Here is a 16889-nt window from a genome sequence, read left to right on the forward strand (position 1 = left end):
TTGCTCTTTGTTAGAGTGCTTTACTTTTGTTCTGTCATTGAAAAGTGGATGAAAAAGGTTTGGGAAAAATCATTGAATGGTGACCTGGGAAGGGGTATTTAATAAGTTTGTTATACTCTCAACCTTCCAAACTAAGCTCTTAGTTAGTAGTAGTCAAATATGTAATATTAATTTTCTCCACTAGGGGGAGGCAGATTTGTAGATGCATGACTGAAGCGCTGTGCAGGAGATGCTCTGATGATGGCACTGGCAATAAAATACATTTATTAATACATTTATAAAATGTATGGTGTGCTTCATTATTTAGCCTGTTTAAAATAAATAAATTAGAGCTGTATATATTGGTGTTCACAAGTGAAAATTCTTCTATTTTAATTTAATATATAGGATAGATTTATTTATTTTTATTTTATTTATTACTACTACATTTTTGTTATGTTTTTGAAAGAAGTAAATCATTCTAATATGCTGATTTGCTGCTCAAGAAACATTTCTTATTATTACCAATGTTAAAAAATGAGTTTACTGCTTAATATTTTTGAGGAAACCTTTTATATTATATGTTATGCCACAATATTTTTCAGGATTCTAATGAATAGAACGTTTAAAAGAACAGCATTTATTTGAAATAGAAATCTTTTGTAACCTTATAAATGCCTTTCCTGTCATTTTCAGTGCTGGGGATAGTTACTTTTCAAAGTATTGCGTTACAATATTGCAATAAGTTACTTTCCCTAAAAAAGTAACTAATTGCATCACTTAATTACTTTTTATGGAAAGGAATGTGTTACATTTTGCATTACTTTTTCTCACCTGGACTGGGCTTGCTTGCTTGTTTGTTTTTGTTTTTGGCAAATGTAAAGGCCCTTTCACACCAAAAGTGAAATGAATAAACCCTAACCCTATCAGCTCTGCTTCTATCCCTTTTGAAAAAAACAATATAGGTATGTTTTGAAGCATGGCAGCTTGTTTTGAGCTGGTTTAAGCTGGTCCAGCTGAAACATGAGCTGTTTTAAGGTGGTCCTAAGAAACTAGCTTCAGCTCAGGACCAGCTTAAACCAGCTCATGACCAACTAAGGACCAGCATAAACCAGCTCAAACCAGCTGCCATGCTTCAAAACATACCTAACCAGCATATGCTGTTTTGGTTTGCAGAAGATAAGAGGAGAAGAAAGTTCAACACTCTTACTTCAGCAATAAAAATAAAATGAAACACAAAATGTGATATTTATCAAAAGCCATTATTTGCTTATTATAGTATGGTTGAATTGGATCAGCAGCAAAGACATCTGTTAATAAAGTGAGATTAAATACAAAAAGTATATTTGTATTATTTAACATGTTTAATTATTGCAGGTTTGTGTAATTGGGGCCCGAGCACCGATGGTGTGGGGAGCCTACTGGAATTGCTCGGTCTATTATTATTATTCTCCGAAATGGAGAATAATTTTTCAGGGGCCTAAACATGCTCGAAAACTCATGAAACTTTGCACACCTGTCAGAAGTGGTGAATAATACGTCTGATATGGATTTCAGAATTAGGTGTGGCAAAATGGCTCGATAGCGCCACCTACAAAAGTGTTGTTCGCGCTACGTTTCAGGTACGAGTATGACATTCGGTAGACACATGTAACAGCCCAATACCTACTAAAAAGTCACTGGAAGCTAAATCTGAAAACCCAACCTGAAGGGAGATATTTTTTTATTTTCTCTGCAAAATTTTTGCAGTTTTTGCCATTTCCAGATATTGTAATTTAATGAACTCCACCTAGAGATTTGATCAAATAAACGTCATATTTGGTCAGTCTAATCTAAAGGTCTTTGCAACGTTAAATCGCGAAGATCTTGAGTTTCCGCTGAACGGCGCGTCCATTTGGCGGCCTGACAAAATTCGATGTTTCGCCATCAAGACAGGAAGTTGTTGTAAGTCAGGCATACAATGTCCAATCTGCCCCAAACTTCACATGTTTTATTAGAGTCCTGGCCAAAAGACATCTACACGCCAAAATGTTGTTATAGTCACAGCGCCACCAGCTGGTAGCCAGAAGTGTGGCAAACACAAATGACTCACGTAGTCCTCCTATTTTTATATACTTAAAGTCCCAGTGAACCGGAAGTAGCAACTGAGTTTTCTTCGGTGCTGTGACGTATTTCCAAATGAAACGGAATATTGAATAACGGTTGGAGGGGAGTGGTTAAGGATATTCAAACCCAAGTTGTCAAACTGACGTCATCTGAGAAGGAACGCCATTCCAGACCGGAAGTTAATTTTCAGATTTTTATTAAAGATTAAATTCTGTGTATTAACTTGCACGGATTAATTGTTCACCCTAAGACCAGAAATAGGGTCAAATTTGATTTCATGAGGACATTAAAATGCATATTGCCCACCATGCTCTCTTTTCCTAAAGCCACCGAGTGGTGGTGGCACGGGTGTGAGGGCCCTTTCATCGTTGCTTGCAGCTTTAATATTATGTTTGCATTTCACAGTTTTGATTCATTTTGAGGAATACTGAATCTGTTTTTGTGTAAGTGAGATGAGTAAATGCCTGCTCACATTTAGTCAAGAACTACAATAACCATCATGTTCACACAGCGCATTAACTCATGATTTCTCTCAACATAGGGAGAAGGAGAGCTGTCAGTCAATAAATGGGAAAACAAAGAAACACATGAATATAAAAGTAATGCGTTACTTTAGTTACTTGAAAAAGTAATCTAATTACATAACAAACACTGGTCATTTTTAAACAACTGAATGCATTCTTGCTAAATAAAAATATTAATTAATTTTTAAATACTGACCTCAAAATTTTGAACGGTATTGTATATATTTAAAGTCGGTGTCTATTGTGATATAAAACAGTATGATAATGTGCAAGTGCATACATGTTTTTTCCAGACATCTCTGAGTCGACTGTGAGTGATAGAGAGGGAGAAGTGAGTGCTGTGATCCAAGCTGGCAGAGTGGCAACATTAATGCCTGTACTGAACACTATGATGCCTGCAATCTGCAGATCTCCTGCCTGTCTGGTATCTGACATGACGGGGACATGAAACACAAGCTGTTGAATTACCCACCATCCTCTACCACCCCCATTCTAGTTAAGTTCTGTGCATACTAAACAAAATAAGCCTTTGAACACTAAAGAATTCGAAGTGTGAAATTTGATTTAGGTATCAGGCCATTGCTGCTCAAAATCAAAAGATCAAGAGAGATCCGAAGGATCTGTCCATAAACACTTCACTCTTGAATGCAGTTTAATTCACCCATAAACTTTGACCCTAGGCAGTGACCCATGATAACTTAATTCCCCTGTAAGCCATTTTATGTGAGCAGTGGTGCATTTCCAGACCACCCCCTGTGTTTTTACCTGCTAAGGTCACTGACAGGAGGAAGTCATAATGAACATCTGGAAAAAGTGTTGTGAGACTACGATCAATTCTTACATGAGACATTTCTTTTTATGTCTGAAAAACAAATCTAAAATATCTCAGAAGCTGACATTTAGACTGTGTAGTCAGAGGAACCATGCTTCCTATTCCTTTTTGATAGAAATTTTGAAACGTCTGTCACAAAAGAAATGATCTTCACATCCGCGGAAACGGGAATAGTAGAAAAAGCAAAGAATTTCACTTTCTCTGAGGTTAACCACTATAAAAGTAAAGGAATCAGATTTAATAAAGTCCAGGCCTATATGTGACCTTTACAATCAGATGTTTTGGGGGGGGGTTTTTTTCATTATAAAATTGGGTTTTACCGCAAACTAAAGCAAATAGGCTGATGTTTATGTTGGGCCTAGAATTACCTTAGAAAAGTTTCCGTTCGGTTTCATGATTTCAGACATTTGAAACTCTGTACCAAAGCAGCCAATAATTTCCAGACAGTTGTAGATGGTGCAAGACTGTCTCCATGGCAACAAGCCTGACAAGAGAGCATCTGGCATGTCAACAGGTCCGAGTAAGAAGGGGGGGGGGGGTATGTAGGGTAGCAAGAAGTGCAAACATTATTTAGAGTCCCAGAACATAAGTATTTTGCCACCCCCCCCCCCCCATTTCATCTACATTTGACATATATGCTTGTAAGGATCAAAAGGAAAGGCGCATTTAGTATGCACTAAGATCTCTCGATTTAATTACAAATCTCCAAGGAGATAAAAATCCATTTCCTGCCCTTTAATCTTGTCCTATTGGTCTTTCTTCCTCCTTTATCTCTCTCTCTCTCTCTCAGTGTCCACTGCTGCCCAGTCCCATTACATCACTGGTGTCATTTCTCTGATTAGTGATCTCAACCTAAACTCTGCAGAGAAAGAGACACATAACCACTCTAACCAGAACACTGTAAAAAACAAATCCGGTCTCCAATTTAAATTTTTCTAGTGACAGATCACATCAAAAATTTTTAGTTGGCCAAATTGAATTTCTTGAATTTTAATTGAATTGAATTGCATCAATTCACAGAAATTAAATTTGGCCTACTGAAAAATTTAGATGTGATCGGTCACTAGAACATTTTCAATTGGAGACCTGAATTTTTTTTACAGTGAAGAAATAACCAGGCTGACAAAGAACTGACAAAAGCTTTTCAAGTGGGTCGGAGAAATGTGGTCTGGCTGACTATGAAAACTGCAGACAATAAAACAATGTAATTATTTACTGAAAGGCACTGCAATTGGATTTAAGATGCCTTCTTATCGGAATCTATATCTGTGTGGGTGAAGTCATCAGAAAGCACAGGATGATGTCAGACGTATTCTACCTTAGTGAGTCATGCTTTGTGCTGGAGTAAACCGTAAGAGGAAGCTGAAACATACAGGCAAAAGCATGCAGGTAGGTAGAATATTGAGTATTTATATACAAAAGAGGAGGTGTTTTTCACCCCTAACAACTTGAAGTGAATGTGTGCAGTGCTGATAGAGCGAGACTGTGCTTCCAGTTACTGTCTGGCCTAATTTCTGTCACACCTCAGTGGGATTTAATAAGGGTTCTTAATCATTATGCTTCCACTATTCCCATCCCCTAAGATCAATACATAGCAGCAGCTGGGGGACGTTTGCTGAATCACATGTGGTGCTTACGTTGCAGAGTCTCTGGAGCCCTTCTAAGTAGCTTGGCATGTTGAGGTGATATTCAGTGGGGTCAAAAAGTTTGACACCACTAGTGAAAAGTGCTTCTGTTTTTTGTCATTATTACAAAAAATCAGCAAAGTCTTACATTTTAACCGCCTCTGTCCTCATTTGAGGACATTTTATTACCATACATGTCTTAAGTCTGGATGTCCTGTAAAAAGCACATTCAGGGCTTTTCAGAGAGACCATTTGTTTTGAGGTTTCACCAGGACAACAATTTCTTCTTCGTCTTTAAAAATGACTGAATGATCAAATTTAGCACTCTTGTGGAAATATATTATTTTGTCATTATAATTTAAATCTGACTCATTTTCTAATCGTTTGTTGTAAATCAACATCTCAGGAAAATGTTATGGGGTTTCTAATCTAATACAATATGACCTTCTGTTGCAAAACAGGGCATTGATTTCATACATGTATTGAGGAATAGAGGACATCGGGACTTAAATCATGTTTATCAGTCATTTTTAGGAGACACAACAAGTGAATAGGGAAATAAATGACATATAAATGTTCCTATAAAATATTAGATATTATTATGAAAATGTTGCCAACTATTACTCCCATTATTACACTTCTTTTTTCATTACATGTTGCTCCAAGAACACATTAATATGCAAATTAGAGACAGTAGATACATTGCATTGAATGGGAAAACCCATGTATGGCCATTTTACACACATATTGCATAAAGTAAAATGGTATATCAATTAATTCCGTTATATCTTTGAGAATCATCTGTAAACAAAGTTTGGTTAAAAAAATCCTGAAACCTGAAAGTTGATTGGTGAATGAAAAAAAACAACAACAACAACATTGTTTTTGCCTGTACTTGTCATTTCATGTCATAATTTTTTTTACAGTCCCGGTGTCCTCTTACGAGACGAGGACATAGCATAACATATGAATACAATATCATTTTTCAAACGAAAAAAATACATTTGTTTCTTATGCTCTAAACAATGTACAGACATGAAAACATAATAAATTCAAAAGACTTTGATTTCCTGGGTACTTTTTTACTATACTGAAAAACTTGAGGCCATGGTACACATCTCAGATAAACCTTAAAGCTTGAATTATATCATCAAATCTCTTATTGTCATGCTCTCTCTCTCTCTCTCTCTTTCCAGTCAGTATTTATGACTAGACTGGACAGTGTTTATGATGATCACCATGACTGAAAATCTTTTCTGGTATCAGAACAATTCAATGACTATTGCATTGCAGTACAGTACAGAGACACTCCTTTTCATTTCTTTCTGTCTTCTTCTCTTGTTGTGCCCACACATCCCTTGCGGACCGACATCTGGGTGACATCATATAAGAGGTGATGGAGTTCTGTAGCAATAGAAGAAGGGGCAGTGGCAGGGTTGCCAGGTCTGTGGCATGAAAAACAGAATTTTTTTTACCGCGGCATGACATATTGCATAAAACGTATTTGACGGAAATGCTTGAAATATATTAAAATATATTGAAATATTTTACTAATTTTACATTCTACCACCAATGATAAAACTATGGTGGGGTTTTTAGAGGGAGGGCACTGGTAGGGAGCTTTTGTGCTCCTTTATAAAAACAGAATGTGTTTATAATTACTAATTGTGATTTTTGTAGATGCAAAACAGTAACTGTAAATTATGTATTTTAGGTATGGGAGTGGCAGATTTTAAGGTTTTATGTTTGGTATAGTGTGATTGGGCTAGTTTTGGGTTATTTTTGATTGACCGTTGTGCTAGTTTTGTTAGCAGACTTGGCAACCCTGGGCGGTGGTTCACAAATGTGACAGATTCAGTTTATGCATTATGAAAATACAGGGTAGACTACAATAGGGTTCTAATGTCTGATCTAAATACATTTCAAAATATTATATTTTATAATATAATATAATATAATATAATAATTAGAATAATTCATAATTTCTCCGAACCACTTATCCACATAGGGGATATAATATATTATAATAATATAATATAATATGGGGGGGGAAATAAACATTTGTTTTGTTATTGTTATTGTACAGTTATTTTGATATTATAGTAATATTGTAAACTCTAATCTTTGTCTTCTGTCTCTTGTCATCTCCAGTACGTGTTAGAAAACACCCATCTTCTATTTTGCATGGACACCTGCAGTAAGGCACAAAGAGTTAACACCGCCCGCCCTTCTCTGTAATGGAGCAATGCTGGCCCACGGTGCTCTGCCACTCACCTCGTCCAATAGCAGCACTGGAAGATGATGTCATGCGATAGGAGGGGTGCCGCTGCTGATGCTGCTGAGCTCTTGTATCCGAGGAGCAGCAGGCACGGAGCAAAAGAGAGGGAGCTGAAAAAGAGGATACAGGGAAAGAGAAAGAGACAGCAAGAGAGAGAGGGGGGAGATAGGGACAACACCTCATCAAGGAGAAAAGGTAAGTGTGGGCATCACAAAATCAAACGAGAGGCTGTACTCTGATGTTTTTGTGTATTTGAACATTGATAAAAAGAGAAAGAAAAAGGTTACCTTTGACTGAAAGATGAAATGTGCCGCATCAGACCTCTATAGTGGGAACTCAGTGTTCTTACAGCATGCTGTGTCTGCCATCAATAATGTATGCCAAGCAACTTTTATATGCATGAAAATTCATATATAGCCAAATGTATGTGTATCTATGTGTATAGATATGCACCAATGTGTTCAAAGATAACAGAGTGCACTAAATGATGTTATTCAAAGGCAAGAGTCAGTAAACAACCTTTCACACACCGACTGCAGTGTTTAGGGTTGCATTAGGATTCATTTTGTTACTTTTTATTGTGTTTATATATTAATATAGTCATTTGAGAAATTATTTTACTTGTGTTTATCCTGACACTATGCATATATGCCATTTGGGGCAACAGATAACAATTATGTAAAGGAGTCATACATTTGTTTTGTAATGGTGATGTGAGAATATAGTGACAAAGACAGTACAACATTGAAAGGATAAACGGGTATCTGCTTCTGTAACAACTAACAAGATTTAAATGAACAACTATACATGCAGCAACGGGCTATTAATCAAAATGCTAATGAGTGTGTGTGTGTATAGACAAAAGTAGTTGTATGTATGAACAGGGCAGGGCAATGCTTCTCTCTCAGCGGTGTCTCTCCATAGGGGTCCATGCCAATTTAGCTTATGATTATAGATTGAGACAGACATACACCACCACCACCACCACCAGGTGACCGCCCAGGCCACTATCTCTTTAGGTTTTAGTGCTCCCCAAGCTGAACAAAGCATCACTGTGTCCTTCCATTAAGCTCTTATACCTGCTATGGAATGTCATCTGGGATGGCATATGGGCACTTAAGTTTTAGGATTTATGTAATGTTTAATGTTTGCTTCCTAAAACTGTCTTGTATGCTCATAAGAGGCAGCTTTCAGGCGGAGTAACAATACAGAGATTGTGCGTGACACTCCCTGCTGCTCCTCATCTGAATTCATGCTCCTCTCTCACCAAATGTTCCGCCACATCACAACACAAGCGCCTTTTACACACATCTTTTGCACAATGGATCTGCATTTCACATATTCTTTTTGAAAGTAAGAGACATTGTATTAATTAAATGGGATTTATTTGAGTTATTTTATAATTCTGATGTTTCAGAACCTTTACTTGAGGTCAGAGGGATTTATCCTTGTGGCCAGTAAACTAAAAACACACACTCTTTCCTAATCCTCTCTTTCTCCCTCTCTCTCTAAACAGGACAGAACGAAGGGTTGTAAGCGACACGCACTACTGCATAAACATGACCTTGGCAGGTAAGCTACAAAAGTGAGCCCTGATTCACAAACTCCGAAGCCCCCATTGTCAAAATCAATATTTGAAGGCAACACAGACTATGATTTTTGAGCTGAAATGTTAGCAGGTGCTTGGATTAAATATTTTGAGAAACTAAGAGAAACTGATTTGAATACAATACAATTACTTTGATTAACTTAATCAGAGTATCCGACATAAAAAAATGCCAATATGAGCATTTTAGATTAGTTGATTCATTAAAATGTGTAGTTTTCCAAGGTTGTAACTTTACACTGCAAAAAAGTTCGTTTTTTCTCCAGTGTAACAAATATCATGCATATTTGAAGCAGTTTTTTTATTTATTTAAAGAAATATTCTATATTATTGTTAAATTATGTAAAAATGTTAAATGTTTAAAGGGGCTATATGCGTTTTTCTGAAATTTAAACTCGCGACTGACACCTGTGGCCAAAAAACAGAACTGCTCTTATTTTCTGCTCGCTCTCGCAGCGGTGGTGACGTCACATCCGCAGACAGCACGGGAAAAAAACGACCCGCCAGAAAATAGGAAAAATAGGATACAGGCTTATAGGTGCACCCACTGTGAGCGGACAAGGTGTCAGTATGCTCATCAGGAGATGTTTGAGTCATAAATGGTAAAATAAAAAGGCTATTGTTACGTTTATTTTGGGGGAAAAGTTGCATATAGCCCCTTTAAAGCCACAATATGTAATTTTTCGCCACTAGAGGTCGCTTATTCACAACAATAGAGCTTTTATTATGCCGCAGACTCTTCTGGGGCACGTTCAAAGCTCAAACCGGTGCGCAACGTTTTGCTATGGTTTCCGGTTGAACGTCATGTTTCCTGGAAACGGTGTGCAACGGGTTTGAGATACGTTTTCTCTCGTTTGGTGGGTGTGTCAAATATGTCAGCCCAATCAGCAGCAACATGTATATAAACCATGCGGTATTAAAGAGACAGCTCGCACAATGGGTCCAAGTAAAGTTGTTTACAAAAGTGTCCGCTACAGCTCGGTATAGGCCTACACAACAATTGAAGTTATTAGAAGACGTGATTGTTGTGAGAGTTTTATAGTACAAATATAGCTTATCAACATGATGATGTAGTTGTTTATATTTTTAGCTTCATTGCAAGGCAAGTTTATTTATATATCAAATTTCATACATAATGGTAATTAAGTGCTTTACATAAAAATGAGAGAAAATACAAGAAAAAAGTAAGAACTAGAAATAAAATGATTTAAATTAGAATTGATTACCAGGAGATAAAAAAGTTAATTAAATGGGATGGGGATGTTCTCTTTTATTCTGGACAGCAAGGGCAGTGATTGCATGTATTTTGCAGTAGTAAACACGTATTTATATCGATTTCATCAGGCTCCGAAAATTCTTCAAAAAGAACACAAAGAATGGCCTTCTCAGCTGCCATAGTTGCAACACTTGCGTCATCAGAACAGGGTGTTCAACGCAGCACCGTTTCCATTTAAAAAACGGTTTGCAATGTTTTGTCGGGGCTGAACGCAGCCCTGGTCATGCGTATGTGGGGTAAAGGCCTGTTCACACCAAGGACGATAACTATAAAGATAACGATAAAGATATAGTTCTAAAAATCGTTCTCAGTATTAATGAATACACACAAAAAAAAATAAGGTTCTATATGGCACCAAAAATGGTTCTTGGCTCGTAATCAAAGGGGAAACTTTTTTAGTGCTATATAGCACAAATTTTGGTGCTTCAGTGGTTCTTCAGAGGTTCTTCAGAGGTGCTATATAGCACTTTAGTCAAAGAACCGGTGAAGAACCACTGAAGAACCACTGAAGCACCAAAATTGGCGCTATATAGCACTAAAAAAGGTTCCCCTATGATTAAGAGCCAAGAACCATTTTTGGTGCAATATAGAAACTTTTTTTTGTTGAGTGTAGCAGGCAGAGTTCACACCACCACAGCTATAACGATAATGGCACAGAGAAACGATATAGTTGGAATCACTTTCAGAACTATTTTTTTTCCAGGTGATGAACGATAAAAAAATTGACAGCCAATCAGAATCCATCAAGCTGTAATGACTGGTGTGGACGCTAATATAGTTATCTTTAAAGTTATCGTTCTTGTGTGAACGGGTCTTAGCGCAGCGCTGTTTTATCAAATTAGATACATTTGAGTGTGTTGAAAGTTATGTTATAATGCTACTCTGTGCGTTCGCTCGGCGGCTACTATGAGACACTTGTTGCACACTGCAGTAAGATCGATGTTAGGCATGGTAAAACATGGTACTCGTGGTAAATCAAGAAAACAAGATTTAAACAATAAGACTAACTGTGTTGAGCTGTATAACAATGATTCGTTTCCTGTTGATGAATGTATCCAAACAGTTGCTCACCTGTCTAATAAAACATAATATATTAAAGTATTTGGTGTTTCCATGGAAATCGGGGGTAATGCGGGTATTATGTCATTGATAAACAATGCACGTCCGTCTCCTGGTTAAAATTGCTTATTTCTCTGGATTTAAACATTCTTGGAAACATTTTGGATAATGTATAGTACACAAGTCAACAAAATATATAACATTGTTCTAATTGTTTTTGGATATTTTAATCCAAAAATTTTACATATTGTGCCTTTAATTATGATCCATTTTGGTAACACTTTACAATAAGGTTGTATTAGTTAACATTAGTTAATGCATTAGTTAACATGAACTAACCATAAACAACACCTCTGTTCAGCATTAGTTAATCTTTGTTAACGTTAGTTAACTAATTAACCTTATTGTAAAGTGTTACCTTTATTTTAAATAAACCTGTCTCCAAACGCTCCCTCAGACTCCCATTGGTTGACCAAACACTAGTTCCTCACCCAAAATCACGTGATTGGTTGGGTTTATCTGATAGCAGTCTTCATGTTTTCTAACGTGCGAATGGTTGCAATTGCAAATAGCAGATAGAAAAGAGATTCTACTGTTCTGCTTATATTTACACATTTCACAGACGCTTTTATCCACTGCGACTTACATTGTGCTCAAGGTACATTGAATACATGCATTTTAGCAGTTCATACAATCCCTGGGATTGATGCTTTACTTTACCCTATGGTTAATTCTGTGAAATCTGTCAGGTAACCTAGTTTGGACATTTTATAAGCAATTGCTTTTATTTTTCGGCACCAATCAAGTATGATTAAGAGATTTATTAGTATGCAGGCTTTTGTTTATATTTACGTGGAATTTATATTTACCTGAGGTTTCTCCACACAGCATATCGAGACAAGGTGAAGGAGCTCCCCCTAGTGTCATTTCTGTGCTCCTGCATCAACTCAAACCCTGCAGAAAATCCCACATACAAGGCTGAGGGTAAATAACAAAATCACATCATTATTTGTATTTTATAGACACATCTCTACCACTACAATGCAATGAGCATACATATAATAAAGACTTGATGCATTATGCTCACAGTAAGCACTCTGTGTGATCATTCTTAAAGATGTAGTGGATCTCAACTGGTGTGTGATCAAAGATATGGAGGTCATTGAGCTGAACAAGCGGGCCTCGGGCCAGGCATTTGAGGTGATCCTGAAACCCCCCTCTTTTGACGGCGTGCCTGAGCTTAACACTTCCATGCCCCAGCGTAAGGACCCTTCACTGGAGGAGATCCAGAAGAAACTGGAAGCAGCTGAGGAGAGGCGGAAGGTTGGAATTTACACTTGCATACCCAAACCATCACTCTCATTCTCACTCTGATTTTAATGCTGAAACGGTATTATCTCCAGTTTCAGGAAGCCGAGATGTTAAAGCATCTTGCTGAGAAGAGGGAGCACGAGAGAGAGGTCATCCAGAAGGCATTTGAGGAGAACAACAACTTCATTAAGAATGCTAAAGAAAAGCTGGAGCAGAAGATGGAAGCCATCAAAGAGAACCGCGAGGCTTTGCTTGCCGCCATGCTGGAGAGACTACAGGAAAAGGTACAAATGACTAACTGACAAGGTGGTAAAGTACTTGAATACTTCATTACAGCACTTCACTGGGCCTATATGTGAATTGCTGTTTACAACCCATTTTACTTTCATAATGAGACATATTTCATAGTGAAACAGGGACTTTAGGGCATAACTTGAAAGATTTGTTGTAAATGGAAGCTAGACTGTTTAGCTAAAATGCTAAAACTTAGAACTTTTTTACTTTTAAACAGTTCATTACAATCAAATGAGAACTTCATATGTGTAATTTTACATGTTTAGCATTAAAAATTTAAAGTTGATAAGATTTTTATATGCTTAAAGTATCCTATTCTCACCAAGGCTGCATTTATTTGTTGAAAAATGCAGTAAAAACAGTAATATTTTGAAATAATATTGCAATTTAAAATAACTTTGCTTTTCTAGTCTATTTTAATGAATTTTAAAAAGTATTCCTGGATTTTCAGCATCATTATGCCAGTCTTCAGTGTCACATGATCCTTCAGAAATCATTCTAATATGCTGATTTGGTGCTCAAGAAACATTTCTTATTATTATTTATCAGTGTTGAAAACAGTTGTGCTGCTTGATATTTTTGTGAAAACCATGATCAAAAAATGTCAGAACAACCGGATTTCCTTGAAATAGATTATAGATGTCTTTTACTGTCTCATTTGGTCAGTTTATTCTTGTTGAATAAACGTAATAATTTCTTTAACTACATAAAAGAAAAACTAAAATGTCCCAAATTTGTGTGATGATTACACATTCAGTGTGTTCCTGGCCTTTGTGAATCTGAGTTCCTTCCCAGTCTAACTATAGAATCAGAATGAATATTGCATGAGAATGGGGTGGATAGTTTCCCCACTTTGTTTATGTCACCGACACACTAATACATGCATGAACACAGGTCGAGTAAGTTTTCTTTTGTGTCTATGTAGGACAAACACGCAGAGGAGGTGAGGAAGAACAAAGAGCTGAAAGAGGAGGCCTGCCGGTAGAGGAGCGCCTGCTGCGCGGGACTCCTGTGGTACAGGGAAAAAGAGTTACGGAGATGAAACCGGTGAAGAGAAAATAAAAACAAATGGTAGCCAATACATCTCAAAAAGGGGACATATTGGACATCGATAATGACAAATTGCAACACACCAAGCTTTTGTGGGGATTAACAACATCAAATCTACTTAATATTATTAAAACCAGAAAAAAAAATATTGTCTAGATGGCAATGCAAGGTGCACTAAGGGTATGTTGCTTGGTGGAGTACAGGATTTTGCTTCAGAGCAGAAGAATGAATATACTAAACTGATCTTTTGAAATGACTTGGAGAGAAGGACAAGAAGTGAAATCGCTAAAGAGATGCTTTTTATAACCTTCATAACCAGTACTGATGAATGTGTTAACATAAACTACATCTTAAAATCATCCTTCACTAATGGAAATATCTCTTTACAGTCACAAAAGCATCTTTTTTCCAAAACGTGCCATCTACTGAAGCTTTGGCTTATGCTTTTTTTAATGAATATTCAATAATCAATATAGAACCTCAGGCATGCTTATACAATATGTATTATTAAGCATCAGCAATCAGATGGCTAGAGGTACAATATCTATCACATTTCCTGCTGTGTTGATGCAAGGTGAAAATATAATACAGTTAATATTAGATTACTAGAACATTCTGGATGAACATATCAATCTGAACGCTCATATTCCTCTCACTGATTAAAAGTGGAGCACAGTGACACTTTAAGCACAACTCAGAAGCACATTTAGCTTTTTCATTCATTCTATTTGTATTTTGGCGCTCATCGGTAGGAAAACACATAGTGGCATCTCAGAAAACGAAGAATGAAAGCACTCAGGTGTGAGAAAAAGATCCTGTTTGGATTTGGGAAATAGTTTGAAAGTTTTAGATATGAATGGTGCACTTTGCTTTGGCATGTCAATGAGCTTTACTGTATAGTCTGTTTATTTTACTCGTTCTATACAAAGACAAAGGAGTTTGATGTTGGTGCGCAGCATCAAAAAAGAGCCGTTGTATGTGCAATGATGAGAATTGATGTTAATCGACCTGATTTTTGTGAGAAAATGGAACGTAAATGCTCCCTGTGTTTGTAATTTCCAAATGACTGAATTCTCTAAACAAAGTGAAATAAATGCTTCTCTTAACTAAAACCAAGGTTTCGTTTGAATTCATACAATTATTGCAATGAAACAAACTATTACAAAGAAAATCAATAAATGTTACAATAATATTTTATTAACCGAAATTACAATAAATACAAAGCTGATGAAAAGATGGCAACAGAAGTTTTCTGTACCTATAGGCAGATTAATACAACAATATACCGGTACATAATTAAAAGCGCAGTATAGAACTAATTCTGAGGCTCAACATTGGGTGAAACACATGTACAGCCTAGACTAACTATTTTAGTCTCCAGTTTAAGGGCGTAGTGCGGCGCTTTTTTGCACTTCACTCTCTTCAGAACATTGATCTGGTAGTAGATGGGTTTAGACTCCAGTCCCGAGTCAACCTCACCATCTCCAGTTATACAGCCTCTATGGTCACATTTTGCTTCAGAGATTTTCTGTGGGATTCGTGAATCGTCAGAGGAAGTTCTGAATTGAAAGAAGAAACATTTAGAAAAATTCACACAACAGCCAGGTTGTAATCAGTGAATCAAAATGACCCCAAACTACGCCGAATCATTGGAACGATTCCTAAAATAAACAATCCGATCAAAGACTCACTCATATGTCCATGGTGACAAAGATCTGCTTGGGCATGGGGAGGCAATCGTTGAGATGTTCAGAGTTGAGTCCAGGGCGACCCACAGTTCTTTCTTTTTACGTCCAGCACCTGAACATTTCGGTGTTCTTTTTCTTTTAGACTTTTTTTCAGAATTACATTCTACACCTAATATAAGGGCAAGCAGGAAAAGCAGCAGCACAGCTCTGAAAACCTGAGGAGATGGAGACAGAGTCCTGAAGTGTGTTGCTTGAACTTTCTGTTTTGATATTATTCATTTTACCCTAAACTGCATTCAGCCCTTAAATATATCAAGATCCGTTTTTAGACTAACCATAGACATCTTGCAACAATGACACTGAATTATGAAACTTTATACTGTATATACACTCAAAATAGTAAAATAAAGCTTAATAAAACATTTTGTATAAATCTTTATGGAATAAGGGAATGGACTATTTCAGTTTATGTGATTCGCATTGATAAATAAAAAACAGAAAATGTTTAAATTTATGAATATGAGTCACATAAACTAAATGGTCCATTACCTTTTTCCATTAAGATTTCTACAAAATGTTTTTTTAAGGTCTAGTTTTTTGTTTACTCATCCATAATATATGAATATGTAAAGATTATTCAATTCAATTTGATGGAATTTTACTATACAATTTATATTTGTAAATCTTAAAAAAAGGCATAACATTTTTATAGTTATTGAATTGAAAGTCAGTTAAGCATCTTTATTTACATAAATGAATTGGTGCATATCCTGAGATATCAACAAAAGAATCTAAATCAACACATTTCAAATGGATACAATATCATTATATTCCTCCAAAATGAAAAACAACCTCCTCAAATGTATCTAGTCAATGGTAAATAGAAAGAAAGAAAGAAAGAAAGAAAGAATTAGAGTTCAATGAATTGGTGTTAACTCACCAATGAGAGCTGCATCTTCAGAATAAAAACTGCATCTAATCTGCTTCTGTTTATATGGGCTGGTGAGAAACTTCCTGATCTTGACGTAGATAAAGAGACACATGTGAAGTAGACAGTCATCTTCAGAACTCCCTGACAATGTAGACTAACCTGCAATGCATTTCTTTTTGTGAAATTAGTTCTTTTTTTTTTGCCAAAAAAGTTATAAACGAGTTTGATCATAAGTAATAGTCCGAATACATTACGAAAAAGCAGTAATCCAGATTACTAACTACAATTTCCGTCATGTAATTTGTAATCAGTAACGGACTACAATGTGCA

General features: G+C 36.4%; 1 protein-coding gene across 2 annotated transcripts; it reads left to right on the forward strand.

Moving 5' to 3' along the window:
• Positions 1 to 7414: 7414 nt before the first annotated feature.
• stmn4 (stathmin-like 4) lies at positions 7415 to 15048 on the forward strand. 2 transcript variants are annotated; one of them, XM_079830803.1, is made up of 6 exons: positions 7415 to 7539; positions 8861 to 8916; positions 12174 to 12269; positions 12403 to 12608; positions 12689 to 12880; positions 13816 to 15048. In XM_079830803.1, the coding sequence occupies exons 2-6, from the start codon at positions 8904 to 8906 to the stop codon at positions 13873 to 13875; spliced, it is 567 nt and encodes a 188-aa protein (XP_079686929.1). In that variant the 5' UTR covers positions 7415 to 7539; positions 8861 to 8903; the 3' UTR covers positions 13876 to 15048. The 2 variants fall into 2 exon arrangements, with proteins under 2 accessions (XP_079686929.1, XP_079686930.1); XM_079830804.1 differs by having other exon boundaries at positions 7427 to 7539; positions 8861 to 8929.
• The last annotated feature ends 1841 nt before the right edge of the window (positions 15049 to 16889 follow it).

Source organism: Gobio gobio (genome assembly GCF_949357685.1).
Source record: "Gobio gobio genome assembly, chromosome: 12".
Lineage (NCBI taxonomy): Eukaryota > Metazoa > Chordata > Actinopteri > Cypriniformes > Gobionidae > Gobio > Gobio gobio.

What these genes read in the sequence shown, in the direction of transcription:
- stmn4 (XM_079830803.1), top strand. An exon ending in TCCCACATACAAGGCTGAGG is followed by an intron (nt 12,270 to 12,402) that starts GTAAATAACAAA and finishes TCATTCTTAAAG; the next exon opens with ATGTAGTGGATCTCAACTGG. An exon ending in CAGCTGAGGAGAGGCGGAAG is followed by an intron (nt 12,609 to 12,688) that starts GTTGGAATTTAC and finishes TATTATCTCCAG; the next exon opens with TTTCAGGAAGCCGAGATGTT.